The 15,273-nt window shown below is 37.6% G+C and overlaps 1 protein-coding gene across 1 annotated transcript in view; it reads right to left on the minus strand.

Annotated features, from left to right (window-relative positions):
- LOC127452301 (stromal interaction molecule 2-like) overlaps positions 1 to 10,012 on the minus strand; it is a 67,059-nt gene extending 57,047 nt beyond the window's left edge. The window contains exons 1-2 of the mRNA XM_051717687.1: positions 8,986 to 10,012; positions 8,576 to 8,904 (exon numbers count right to left, since the gene is read on the minus strand). Of these exons, the coding sequence (XP_051573647.1) occupies positions 8,576 to 8,714 (139 nt within the window). The 5' untranslated portion in view covers positions 8,715 to 8,904; positions 8,986 to 10,012. The remainder of the gene's footprint in view (positions 1 to 8,575; positions 8,905 to 8,985) is intronic.
- Positions 10,013 to 15,273: the final 5,261 nt, after the last annotated feature.

Genomic DNA, 15,273 nt, shown 5'->3' on the forward strand with positions numbered 1-15,273 from the left:
AAAGGCAAATATATATAAAACTTCTATTATATACCATCTGCAAATATGCAGATATCTCATTTAAAAAGATGTAATTCACGATCCTCACAAAAATCCAGTGTTTTCTTCCCGTCGAACGCTCATCTAATATCTTCCACTGAAGCGCGTATTCCACAAGCCAGAATCAAAGTAAAAGCACTTCACGTGAGCTATAAGTAAATGACTTATTCACTATGCACTGTATGTACAATTGGTTTGATTCTGTATTTTTTGAGAAAATGTGATTGCTAACGTGGACATGCCATCCATGGTTGCTGGACTAATGTGTGTACTGTTATTTCCTTCTTCCTAATATATTAACAATTTCTTCATGTGCAAATAATTAAAAAAAAATTATGAATAAACAGAAATCAGAAGAAACTGCTATCTACCATTTAAAATATAATATTATTTTTTTTTACAAAGTTAAAGTTTAGTGTGAAATTAAGTAAATATAGTGCTAAAAACAAAAAAAGTGTATTAATGTTTTTTAGTAATTTTATGTTTATGTTATTTAATATATTAAATTGTGTAATATAGCGGCATTGTATCAGCCTATCGGCCACCCTGTTCTCTGGATATCAGCATCGGCCATTAAAAAACCTATATCGGTCGATCACTAGTAATCATATACAGGTGCATCTCAATAAATTAGAATGTCGTGGAAAAGTTCATTTATTTCAGTAATTCAACTCAAATTGTGAAACTCATGTATTAAATAAATTCAATAAACACAGACTGAAGTAGTTTAAGTCTTTGGTTCTTTTAATTGTGATGATTTTGGCTCACATTTAACAAAAACCCACCAATTCACTATCTCAACAAATTAGAATATGGTGACATGCCAATCAGCTAATCAACTCAAAACACCTGCAAAGGTTTCCTGAGCCTTCAAAATGGTCTCTCAGTTTGGTTCACTAGGCTACACAATCTGCTGATCTGACAGTTGTCCAGAAGACAATCATTGACACCCTTCACAAGGAGGGTAAGCCACAAACATTCATTGCCAAAGAAGCTGGCTGTTCACAGAGTGCTGTATCCAAGCATGTTAACAGAAAGTTGAGTGGAAGGAAAAAGTGTGGAAGAAAAAGATGCACAACCAACCGAGAGAACCGCAGCCTTATGAGGATTGTCAAGCAAAATCGATTCAAGAATTTGGGTGAACTTCACAAGGAATGGACTGAGGCTGGGGTCTTGGCATCAAGAACCACCACACACAGACGTGTCAAGGAATTTGGCTACAGTTGTCATATTCCTCTTGTTAAGCCACTCCTGAACTACAGACAATGTCAAAGGCATCTTACCTGGGCTAAGGAGAAGAACTAGACTGTTGCCCAGTGGTCCAAAGTCCTCTTTTCAGATGAGAGCAAGTTTTGTATTTCATTTGGAAACCAAGGTCCTAGAGTCTGGAGGAAGGGTGGAGAAGCTCATAACCCAAGTTCCTTGAAGTCCAGTGTTAAGTTTCCACAGTCTGTGATGATTTGGGGTGCAATGTCATCTGCTGGTGTTGGTCCATTGTGTTTTTTGAAAACCAAAAGTCACTGCACCCGTTTACCAAGAAATTTTGGAGCACTTCATGCTTCCTTCTGCTGACCAGCTTTTTAAAGATGCTGATTTCATTTTCCAGCAGGATTTGGCACCTGCCCACACTGCCAAAAGCACCAAAAGTTGATTAAATGACCATGGTGTTGGTATGCTTGACTGGCCAGCAAACTCACCAAACCTGAACCCCATAGAGAATCTATGGGGTATTGTCAAGAGGAAAATGAGAAACAAGAGACCAAAAAATGCAGATGAGCTGAAGGCCACTGTCAAAGAAACCTGGGCTTCCATACCGCCTCAGCAGTGCCACAAACTGATCACCTCCATGCCACGCCGAATTGAGGCAGTAATTAAAGCAAAAGGAGCCCCTACCAAGTATTGTGTACATATACAGTAAATTAACATACTTTCCAGAAGGCCAACAATTCACTAAAAATGTTTTTTTTATTGGTCTTATGATGTATTCTAATTTTTTGAGATAGTGAATTGGTGGGTTTTTGTTAAATGTGAGCCAAAATCATCACAATTAAAAGAACCAAAGACTTAAACTACTTCAGTCTGTGTGCACTGAATTTATTTAATACACGAGTTTCACAATTTGAGTTGAATTACTGAAATAAATGAACTTTTCCACGACATTCTAATTTATTGAGATGCACCTGTATTTGTGCAACATTTGTGAATGTGTTCATTGCTAATAGCATTTCAAATGGTGCAATCTCTGTTACCTATGAGCTATAAGTTGTGAGCTGACAGTTGTGACACAATACCAGCTGAAATTTTACTTTTCCAGACATCAACAAAGGCCAGGGGTTAAGATTAACATTGACACTACAATGTAAAAAAGGAACTGTTAAGCAAAAAAAATCAAGGCAACATGCAGTTCTCTCAATAACTGTCTTAATAATTGTCCTCAGTAAAATTGCTTTAATTCAGTTTGAATTTGTTTGTTCACTAAATGTAAAATACTTTGTTCAGCCAATGAAGTCTAGTCAAGACAACTACACATTTCTTGTTCAGTAAATTACCAATTATCAGTACAAGGGCAAATCACAATTTCATTCTTATATAAAGGTTTTATGTTACTTTTATATGAAGTTAACTACAATCTTTGCCTCCATCAATATGTAAAGAAAGACAACTCAAGCAATACTTTCGGTACAAACACAGTTAGACCTCAACCCTTAACCCATAAACCTCAATTACAGTGACAAAACTCTAAGTAAAAAGATTAGCTCTGGACATCTCCACATAACAAGTTATAAAGCCGTGGCAACAAAAAAGCAACAATAACAGCATTAACAAATTCAATACTGGATAAAATGTAATTGCGTTTTTACCCTCAAGCTCTAAATATTATTTGAGTACAAAGTAATTTTTAATGCAGTCTAGAAAAACCAAAGCAGGCTTATAACCCTCTTGTCAGACAAAGTGTTGTCTTTCTTATTAGTGAGGAATAAAACCTGCTTTCACTTACACCAAGTAAACTCATTTGTCTTTAATCAAGCACACTCTATTTAAAGCATTCCAAGCATCTATTAGAGGGCACTAAACTATAGCAACACCAAAAATAATTTGTATCCACCAAGGGCTTTAATTTCTGATGAGCCAATCACTATTTGCATGGAGGGTTTTTTTTAACCCGTTGATTAATCTGCATTCCTATATGACCCTAGATCTTAAGCATGGGCACTTTGGACATGGTTATCACTCTAAATGTATTCATCCTGGCTGCCCTTGTGTTTTCAAAACAGAAAATGGGAACCTCTCTGAAGATGAGTCCGGGGCTCAAGTCTGGCATCTTGGAAAAGCTGGCTGAAGATATTTTCCAGTACACCACATACCCACATGATCCCCAGATAGATGAGGTTGCAAAGGCACTCGTTGAAAAGTTTCCATGTTTGAGAGAAAAAGGATCAATGAAGGGGTATAGTGGGTGGATATTCAGCCTCAAGCACAAAATGGCAAACTACAGGACAAAGATGCGCAACACTGGTTGTCCCGAAGTCACTCTTAACTCACTGAAGAACAAGCCCAGGTATGAATGTTTTCCAGCCAAAAATGTGAAGAAACAAAAAAAGAGCAGAAGCTAACATTTGACATGTTATCCTGCTGGAGAAACAGATGAAAGCCTTGAAAAAATGAGATGCGGGCTACTGATTGATTTCGGACAGAGGAACAGAACATCAGTAGTAAAAGAAAAGATGTCCAAAACGTTCTCCTACAGGAGGAGGAATGTGGTACAGAACAGTCCAATGATTGGGGACTTTAAACTCCAGTGGCCCACACTTCTCCAGGTAAGGTCATGTTTACTCTTTCCTCAAAAACTCTCCTTTTATATACGTACCTGGTGCTACTGTTGATGCTCTCCTTATATCAAGCATTAACATTAGATTAAGTCTTTAAGTGGATGATGGGATGATTGGAGAAGGGTTGGTTTGGGGTTGAGCATAAAAATTCTTGATATAAGAAGAGAGGAGAGAGAAAGATGACAAACTCATGTCTGACCACAATGTGTGTCTTTGTCTATATCTATACTTTTTTGTATAATAGATTGGTGCAGAATTCCGGTGCGTTACTACCACCCCACTTGAAAACACCTTCATGGCACAGTTGGACAAATATCTTCCACAACTCACTGCTGTCCTCCAGAAAAAAAGGTGTTTCTGGACAGAAAATGGACAAATATTTCAGAATTTTACAGGAGGTAAGTATACTTTTGCTGAGTATCATTTATTTTTTTATTTTTTTTCAAAAGGTACCATTAATCAACACAGTGGTGTCAAATTTATAATTAAGGTTGTTGATATTTAGTGAGTTCTTTAAATTTTTCCTTATGCCAGCGTAGTGTATGAATTTTATGCTTAAAGGTAAAGTAATATTCAAATGTGTAATATTTACAGACAAGTGATGTCCATCTTAAGAGAGAAGCAATCATCAAAGGTCTTTGCATCTTCCTTGGTGAGGATGAGGGATGCCTAGTGAATGAGTACATGGTGAGTCTGTTTGAACTGTGTTCAACTTCTTAAGGAATAGTCCACCTAAAAATTTTAATTCTGCCATCTTTTACTCACCCTCACGTTATTCCAAACCCGTATGACTTTTGTTCATCTTCCGAACACAAATGAAAATATCTGAAGAAAGTTGTCTGCCGTTTGTGTCCATACAATGAAGGTGAATGGTGACCCACACTTTGACATTCCAAAAAGATATAAAGTCATCGTCAATGTAATCCATGTGACTTGTGCGGTTTAATACAAGTCTTCTTATGTGATTTGATTCCTTTGGGTGCGATAAAAAACAATGGAACTGAATCACCTAAGAAGTCTTGTATTAAACCACACGAGTCACTGACGATACCGTTATATCTTTTTTGGAGCGTCAAAGTTGTGGTCCTCAATACCCTTGACTGTATGGACACAAACGGCTGACAACTTTTTTCAAATATCTTCATTTGTGTTCCAAAGATGAATAAAAGTCATATGGGTTTGGAAAGACATGAGGGTGAGTAAGTGATTGCAGAATTTTCATTTTTGTGAGGAAAATTCCTTTAAAAGACAATGTTTGTCTAAGTCAATGGACTTATCTATAAGGATTTGTTTGATCCGAGCTAACTTGTAGCCTGTTCTTGTATTGAAGACCCAAGGAAAACAAAATTGTAAAAAAATAAAAAAGGTTTTACAAGATTAAATAACATACTCATATGCTAAAAGATAATGCCAAAAGAGATACTGTTTGACCCTCACTGCTCTTTCAGCAGTGCAGCCCAGTCCGCAGAGGACCCTCGCATCGGTAACAAGAATTTGAAAAAAATTTGCATCCCTAGGGGAGATCTTTCCTTGTGGCATCTCTTTGTTGGAGACACCTCATTCCAAAAAAAAAAAAAATAATAATAATAATAAAATTAAAAAAAACAGATTTTGTAAGCAAATAAATGGGAACCACAATAAAATAATGGTTTATAGCTTATCAATTTTAAATTGCAGGTCAATTACCAATCAAAAAACAATGTCTCATAACAGTTTCTTTTAATTTAGATATAGGACATACAAGGAGATGACATCTTGAAAGACCTGGCAAACACCACCATGGCCATTTATGTCATCAAAAAGGAAGGAGGAGATCTTGGACACTATAAGGACATTGGAATTGTTGTTGATGGGGTCATCATTCTGGAGCACATGAGATCTGTAGCACAAGCATGTGCAGTGATGCTGGGTGCAATCTATGTGCTTAATTTGGCATACCCAAAAGAGCTCAAATACTACTATGAATTCGTACAGAAAGTCCTTATGCAGATGGATTCTGAAAGGCTCTCCTCTAAAGTTCAAGGACTGAAAAACAAAATAAGTGTAAGGCTGTAATTTTGCTACAGGCACTGACGTTCATGCTCATATTGAAATTTCAGTTCTGATGATTGTCACAGCCTGGAACATTGCACTCCATTATTTTCTATTCAAGAACAGCACGTTTATAGTTCAAGCACTTTTATAATTGCCATATAGATTGCTGTTTTTTATTAAAGTTTTTATTACATTATTAGAGTGTTATAAATTTTTTTTTATCCTTTGATTATTGGTTTTTATAAATGTGTAATTTGTTACCTGAAATGTCAGCACTTTGTTGTTAACTGTTGCATTACAAAACTGTATTGTGGTTGGTTACTTATGTGGCCAGTTGTAACAATGGAAGTATTCAAGCCTACAAAATGTGCCTTTTTAAATGTGAATTTTAACATTTCTACAGATATTGGAAGGGGTTTTTTACCCACAAAAAAAGGTGATTAATATTGGACGTTGTTCAATACATTTGATGACGATAATGTCATTTTATTGTGTCATTTCTGTGTGTATTTGAAAGTCATTCAATGGCCTCTCATACTGTTAAATACCACTGTACACTTAACTAGTAGATTAACACTTAACTAGTAGATTAAGCTAGATAATTTACCAACCGTTGAAACCATAAATTTGAACACTTCATATTTGTAAATAATTGAATTAGAATTAACATGATTAGATAAGGGTGGAATTACTAAATTTAATGTACTCAATTTAATTGAGCTAAAGTAACTTAAGTTCAACTACATATATTTATCTAAATTTAGATAATTCAATTTCGTGCAACCACATACCTTAAAATGTTTTAATAAATTCAACGAATAGGTGGCCTGGGTAGCTCAGGGAGTAAAGATGCTGACTACCACACCTGGAGTCAAGAGTTCGAATCCAGGGCGTGCTGACTGACTCCAGCCAGGTCTCCTATGCAACCAAATTGACCCGGTTGCTAGGGAGGGTAGAGTCACATGGGGTAACCTCCTCGTGCTCGCTATAATGTGGTTCTCGCTCTCGGTGGGGTGCGTGGGGAGTTGTGCGTGGATGCCATGGAGAATAGCATGAAGCCTCCACATACGCTATGTCTCAACAAGCCACTTGATAAAATGCACAGATTGACAGTCTCAGACTCAGAGGCAACTGAGGTTCGTCCTCCGCCACACGGATTGAGGCGAGTCACTACGCCACCACGAGGACTTAGAGTGCATTGGGAATTGGGCATTCCATATTGGGGAGAAAAAAATAAAATAAAATTCAACGAATAGTTTTTTTCAGTGTTGCCATCTGTCATGGGAGGCGCAAGAAATAGGCTTACACTCAAGTGAAGCAGGAAATAACTGGAATTGCTGTGAATTATGTAGGTCCATTTCAAGACATTGTATGTGGTAACATCCATTCAGTTACATCCATAGTATTGTTTTGACAGCAAAAAACAACAAAAAAGCCGACCAAGCATCACCCATGCCAAGCGGGACGGTGCAAATGTCTGTCTGGCTCTTTCTCCTGAATAAATTCAATTTCCAACATAACCGCTGCAGTGTCCAGGTACCAATAATAACTCCATGCTGATGACCAAAGATTTCTTTGCTGCTAAATCCTATCCTAAAGTATAAATTAACTAAATCCTCCACATCCATTTTTTTGAATTAATGAAGCTGCTGGCACCGCATCCATTCTATCGTGATGATAATATTGTGATTTTTTTTTCTTCAAACAATATACTACTATATTTATCCATAATGCTAAGACTTTATTCTTGAAACTTTATTACTTTATTCTGGGAAAAGGCAAGTTATGAGATTGAAGTCGTAATGTTTTGAGAATATTCTCGAAATCGGAGATATTTATTTTTATTTTGACGAGATACTAAAAACGCTGTTGTACAAAATCTACCGCAAGTCTTGTCAATGAATAATAAACCCATAAAGGATTTCAATGTTTTAGTAAATACTGTGTAACATAAGTGTTCATTTAAAGTCAGCAATTGTAGGTCTCGTTTGTTGTCATTAAATTGTATTACGTGTGCAGTATATCTGCATTAAATCAGCCAATGGCCACCCTGCTCTCCATTAGCCATGGAAAAACCCATTTATGTCAAATAGTATGCAGTACGGGTTGCGCGACTACTGATTTTTAATAGTCAACTAGTCGAGCCCATTAGTCGAGTCGAATTCGACTAGTCGTGACATCATTCCACGCCGAACTTCACCCACTGTATTTCCTACTGACATAAATCAGACGACTTCAAGCTGACGGTGTCAACTACGTTAAGTTGTAGTCTACTTCTTTAATAGTCTGTGCAACCTCTGTAAATACAGTCCTTAAACTAAGAATTGAGGTGGTAGTTTCTCATTATGGAGTAGGAGTAGTATCCTGCTGTTACCTAGAGTTAGAATGGGGGATTCCTCCTGCTCTTTGCCAAGCATTTATTGGTGTAACAGTGGGGGTTCTGGTTGAATTTCGTCTTACCTTCATCACTCAAATGGGCAGAGGCTGTATTCTCTCGAATCATCCAGAAGTGATGTGAGGGTGGACACATGGTGGGCATCATACGTGAGGACATTCTCCAATTAATACTCACCAAAACAGCAGTGACAATTGAGGACGTGTCTGGCATTCTTTCTAATTCCACAATGAGAATAAACCCCAGGTAGATTTGCGTTGTGGTGTAGTGGCCTTACCTGTAGGAGCAACAGCTGCTGCTGAATCCGGAGTGACTCGGTTCGACAGATTACTCGTGTATGAACTCTCTAAGACCAACACCGCAGAGATGACGAGTCCACGTAGCAACAGAACCGCTGCACCGGACAAGAAAGCCATAGTGTGCAAAAGCTGTCAACTGGCTTTAACGAAGCACAAATAAATAGACAGATATCACAGTATGTTTCACTCGGGGATTAAGCCGAGTGGCTTGTCAAAATACACGAGAAAGATTTCAGCGTCTGATTTGAACAGTAGTTAGATAAAAAGCACCCAGTTAAAATTCCCGAAACAAACAGGGAGATCCAACCTGAAAGAAATGTAGCATAAAATTTATTTCAGAAATAGGTAATCCAACCGTTGAAGAGTAAAAACGATTCAAAACATTCACCACGGCTGTATATGCATCCACGCTCTCCAAGACGTCAAGACTGAAACTCCATCCAAAAGAGATGGTCAACTCTTCCGGCGTTTCTAATGACACGTTTGACACATTTAGACATTAAATTTGGCCGTATCGCGTGAGCCTGAAACCTACTTTAAGATCCAAAGAGACAAGTGCAAACTGACGAGGAATTCCCTGTTGTTAAATCAACGCCCGCAAGGAGATGAAAAAAACCACATTTCCAGCTAGAAAATTCCCAACAGAGTCTAATGCGTTTTAAAGTGCCATATCCCAATTTTACACTGGAAGAAAAAAGAAAACCGTCACGGTACATCCACAAACAGTCGGCAGATATCCAGCATAGTGAACGTGAACCGCCTCTGAGAATGAAAGTGTCAGATCCCAATGTGCGGTTTAATCCAAATCCCCCTGGACAATCCCAGATATACACGTCCGCCGTTCATGTCCAAATATTAACAGAGTTTAAATGTCATGACTACGCCTGACATGAGGGCTCAGGTCTGCCCACTGCCTTTGCTAGTTGATGCAGAAACTAAATTCAGGGGGCGGAAGTCCGTATGCAAATCATTTGACAACAGGACGCTGGCAGTTTGATCATCTCTCTGTAAAGATGTGCTCAAGCGCTGTCGTCTGTTCTCACATGACACAAAACCACGTCTCTATATTGGTAGCTACCAAGTCAGTGTGGACTGAAAAGGCTGTTTAAAGCAACAGTGGGCTGTGGGCTTGACTATCGGTATGTACAAGAAGAAGAGCAGCCGCCGCCAGAAAGTTCTTCGTTTGGAATGCTCGCGCCTCCCGGAAACAGCCCGCTGCTCTATTGTTCACCACCTCCATCGCGACACGCAATTCACAGCCGACAGTCAACCAAGTTTGCCTCCTCGCTGTGGACAGTGATTGGTTGAACTGTCCCAACATGGCAGGATCTGATTGGCTGATACCGGCAGCGAGGTGTGAGCTTTGAAAATGCAGACCGCGGGAGAACGCAAGCATGCAGAAAATGAACGCTTTGTTGCTTTGTGGGACGTGGAATGATTTCTGTGTTTGAAATGGCTTTTGTATCACCTAATGTAGAATCAAATCTTTTCCTCCTATCATACAAAAATGTTACGGATGGTGTGCCGTTCTGGTCCAGTTTTGTAGGATTTAGCAACACAAACTGCCTACGTTTTCCAGATTTACATAAGCATTTTATAAAACACATCTCTAATTTGATATGCATTTAAAGCTAAATATAAATGTTAAAACTAAATCCTAAATGTAAATCTTAAATATAAATATCAATCGGGGCCTGGGTTGCTCAGTGTGTAAAGACACTGACTACCACCCCTGGAGTTGCAAGTTCAAAGTGACTCCAGCCAGGTCTCCTAAGCAACCAAATTGACCCGGTTGCTAGGGAGGGTAGAGTAACATGGGGTAACCTCCTTGTTGTTACTATAATGTGGTTCTCACTCTCGGTGGGGCACGTGGTGTGCTATGCGTGGATCGTGGAGAGTAGCATGAGCCTCCACATGCACAGTCTCCACAGTCTCATGCACAATGAGCCATGTGATAAGATGCGCGGATTGACTGTCTCAGAAGTGGAGGCCACTAAGACTTGTCCTCTGCCACCCGGATTGAGGTGAGTAACCGCGCCACCAGAGGACCTACTAAGTAGTGGGAATTGGGCATTCCAAATTGGGGAAAAAAGGGGATAAAATAAAATACTTTATATATATATATATATATATATATATATATATATATATATATATATATATATATATATATATATATATATAAATACATGTAAATCTCAACTAAATTTAAAACATACAAATTTAATATACATTTTAAACCTAAATCCTAAACATAAATATACATTTAAATCTAAATCCTAAATCTTAAATATAAAAATCTGATATACACTGGCGGCCAAAAGTTTGGAATAATGTACAGATTTTGCTGTTTCGGAAGGAAATTGGTACTTTAATTCACCAAAGTGGCATTCAACTGATCACAAATTATAGTCAGGACATTACTGATGTAAAAAACAGCACCATCACTATTTGAAAAATGTCATTTTTGATCAAATCTAGACAGGCCCCATTTCCAGCTGCCATCACTCCAACATCTTATCCTTGAGTAATCATGCTAAATTGCTAATTTGGTACTAGAAAATCACTTGCCATTATATCAAACACAGTTGAAAGCTATTTGGTTCGTTAAATGAAGCTTAACATTGTCTTTATGTTTGTTTTTGAGTTGCCACAGTATGCAATAGACTGGCATGTCTTAAGGTCAATATTAGATCAAAAATGGCAAAAAGGAAACAGCTTTCTCTAGAAACTTATCAGTCAATCATTGTTTTGAGGAATGAAAGCTATACAATGCTTGAAATAGAAAAAAACTGAAGATTTCATACAAAGGTGTACACTACAGTCTTCAAAGACAAAGGACAACTGGCTCTAACAAGGACAGAAAGAGATGTGGAAGGCCAGATGTACAACTAAACAAGAGGATAAGTACATCAGAGTCTCTAGTTTGAGAAATAGACGACTCACATGTCCTCAGCTGACAGCTTCATTGAATTCTACCCGCTCAACACCAGTTTCATGTACAACAGTAAAGAGAAGACTCAGGGGTGCAGGCCTTATGGGAAGAATTGCAAAGAAAAAGCCACTTTTAAAACAGAAAAACAAAAAGAAAAGGTTAGAGTGGGCAAAGAAACAGACATTGGACAACAGATAATTGGAAAAGAGTGTTATGGATCTTAACCCCATTGAGCATTTGTGGGATCAGCTAGACTGTAAGGTGTGTGACAGGTGCCTGACAAAGCAGCCACATCTATGGCAAGTGCTACAGGAAGTGTGGGGTGAAATGTCACCTGAGTATCTGGACAAACTGACAGCAGAATGCCAAAGATCTGCAAAGCTGTCATTGCTGCACATGGAGGATTTTTCATGAGAACTCTTTGAAGTAGTTTAACATTTTTTTCAAATTGTAATAGACATTTTTGGCCCAACTTTTGGCCGCCAATGTAAATGTTATTTATAAATGTTAAATAATCTAAATATAAGTAATAAATGTAAATCGCAAATATAAATCTTAAATATAATATAAATCTTAAATATAATATACAAAATGTGCATGCAAAATCTTAAATAAAAAAAATCTATATAAATGTTGATTTTAAAATGTAACTCCTAAATATAAAAATGAATATATAATCGTGTGTGCAAAACAAAACAAAAGCCTAAATTAAAACAAAAGCACTATAGAAGAACAGATCAAAGCATGGCTTAAAACATTTCTTATTAAAAATTAATTGCATATATCATCGTTATGTTGTTACATTTAGGCTAAGCTACCTTGGAGAGCATTTATTGGTAATCTATACATAGATTATTGCACAAACGTTTGAACTCTATCAGCTCGAAAGAAGGGCAGTTATTACATAGGTTTAAATATATATATATATATATATATATATATATATATATATATATATATATATATATATATATATATATATATATATAAAGTGCCCAAGAGAGAGGCAGCGGAAATCTGATAGTGCCAATCTACAAGAAATCTTTCAGCGAGGAGCAGTGCTTCATTAGTCCTACACTTTCCCCGTCTGACCACTAGGGGCGCCATACAGGTCTCAAGGCGTTTCACAATAGCTGAAAGCGACGACTGAAAGTCCGGTAATAACCGGGACAGGGCGTGGGAAGCAGTGTAAACAGGTGGCAGATATACCAAGAGACCAGCGTGAGGCAATGGGGAGAGAGACGCAGGGTAGAAAACTAACGAGATGCATAATTTGATATGAGGCGCAGTGGGAATGAGAGGGGCAGGCGGATAGTCAGAGCAGATGTCAGAAGGTCGATGGAGTTTGCTGAGCTGTCTACTCCACCTGTAGGGTCATGACTCGTGAATGATGCTGACATCCACTGGCTCAATGCATTGTGCAACTTGCACAAAAGGGCCATATGAAATAAAATGACATTTTAATTTGTAGTAATTTAATATTTATTATGTAAGGAATGATACTGTCATGCATCTGAATATAGGGCCATATATACAGTTGCTGTCCTTAACAGTTAAGGCATGAAACAATTTGTAGACTGAACTGCTTTTATTGAATACATTTATTAAAATGTATGGATAATAAGCTACGCAATTGTTCACAAGAGCATCTGCATCTGATTACAAGCAACTGTTAAGTACAGAAAAAAAATACCTTATTACAGTAAAGCGGAAACAATCTAAATATATTTAGCAATCAAAAGAGAACAAACATCAATGAGTTGCAATTTAAAGTACAAAATGGTACAATATAGAAAAATGTCGGCCTGTTTCATAATTATGCATGAAGATGTGTCGAAGTGTCCTTAACACCTAGATCAGCGTACCCAAAGAAAAGAAAAAAGAAAAGATAGAGCCACATATCTCACTTACGTGATTTTATCCCGAGGGAAGTTGAGTTCTGGGTTAATTAAACGGATTAAGCAAAGCATCCAATATGCAAACAAGAAAGTCAAAATGACATCTCTATCAGTGCTGCTACTGTCATACATGGAAATGACACTGACATTCATCACTTTGTGAGCGTTCTCATCCAAATTCACTGGCACCAGCTGCAGGGACTTGGAGCAACTTGGGGGGGGCTATAGATTATGTTATTTAGAGAATATTTAACAGCCTGATTCAATCTTCTGAAAATCAGTAGATGGCCTCTCTATCATTAATTTCAAGGCTACAGCTGTCCCCAAGATCATTCAGATATGAATATCTGTGAATCTTGAAAAACTTCCACTACAACTACAAATGTCAATATAAGCATTTATCGATTTTTCTAACTGTGCATACTCTGAACGCGCATGCGCCTGGAATTATTTGCACTAATTAGTGAATCCACAAGGTGGCAACACTCAAAACTGAGCCGTTGCTTTCACGATGAAATGCAGGAAGAAGCAATCACCGCTAAACATCAGGGAAAGGTTGCACCATCTGTGCGTAAGTTCTCACGTAATTTGGGACGTAAAGTTCACACTAAGGGCTTAGTAACTACTAGTTAGTTTGTAACTAAGTCAGTGCTTAATTTGGTTGCACCACCTGTTCTTAAGGCAAGACTTAACTAGTAGGTCGTAAGCTCTCCGTAAAGTAATGCGTAGTCGCATAATATGACGTTTACCTGTATTGATCCAATAAGCAGCCTTCAAATTTGACACAGAAGTGTTAAAAAGCCGTGAATTTCAGTTTGATCTTGTTCAAACCTTGTTTGCTCACGTAACTGTTAGCTGTAATAAATTATATCCCCATTAAAATACGATACATAATAAAAGTAGCTACATTTGATAAATAGTATATTTGCCCTGTGTAAATAACAATAAATAGGAACTGAATCTAAAATAAATAAGGGGTGATAAATAAATACTAATACAACAGGCTGGAAAAATAGACATTTATTCATTTTAATATCTTATATATTTCGTATGTGTTGAAACTTGACACCGGGCGACGCATCCTGAAAACTGCACCGTTTGAACGGTTTCATGCTGAAGAGCCGCTTAAAAGTACGTTTTTTCTCTCTCTCGTCAATGTAAACGAGTGTAAATGCCAACATCATCATATATGTCGAAAGGATTTAAGCCTGTCATGCAAAACATGAACTCACTGATGTCAATAAATGAGTCTGCTTTTTATTCCAGCAGTTACTCCTAGTCGGAGGCTTCCGTAAATATTTAGTTTATACGTAGGGATACATCCTACCTAAATTTAATGGTGCAACGCTCAAATATTTAGTAGTGCGTAAATTGTGACAGTGCCCATTTACGCCACAACTACGCTAAGTTGTAACGTACATATAGGTGGTGCAACCTGCCCCAGAAGAAAAATGTGGAAACAGCAACATAGGATGTGCGCGTCAAGAGCGCATGATTGAGGTCAGGAGAGACCTTAATTTGTATAACTCGAGTCTAAAGGAATATAAAGACATACTGTATTTATGTGTCTTAACTTGAAGATAAATAGTACAGTTCTCATAGCAGTCGTAGCGTTTGACTGTTTGCAGACGCTAAGCGTTCACGTCAAAAACATTAGTATACTGTTTGCCTAACTATTACGTAATTTATGTACAGGTTGGGCCGTGGGCATTATTAATTGCGACACTAAATTAACTCGACAGCCCTAATTAATAGATCTTACAAAACTGGCCTTTTATCATGATCTTTTTAATTAACCACATGGGTATTTAGCAATGCAGCATAAAGTAAATGTAAGCTTTTC

Source organism: Myxocyprinus asiaticus, chromosome 2, assembly GCF_019703515.2.
Source record: "Myxocyprinus asiaticus isolate MX2 ecotype Aquarium Trade chromosome 2, UBuf_Myxa_2, whole genome shotgun sequence".
Classification (NCBI taxonomy): domain Eukaryota; kingdom Metazoa; phylum Chordata; class Actinopteri; order Cypriniformes; family Catostomidae; genus Myxocyprinus; species Myxocyprinus asiaticus.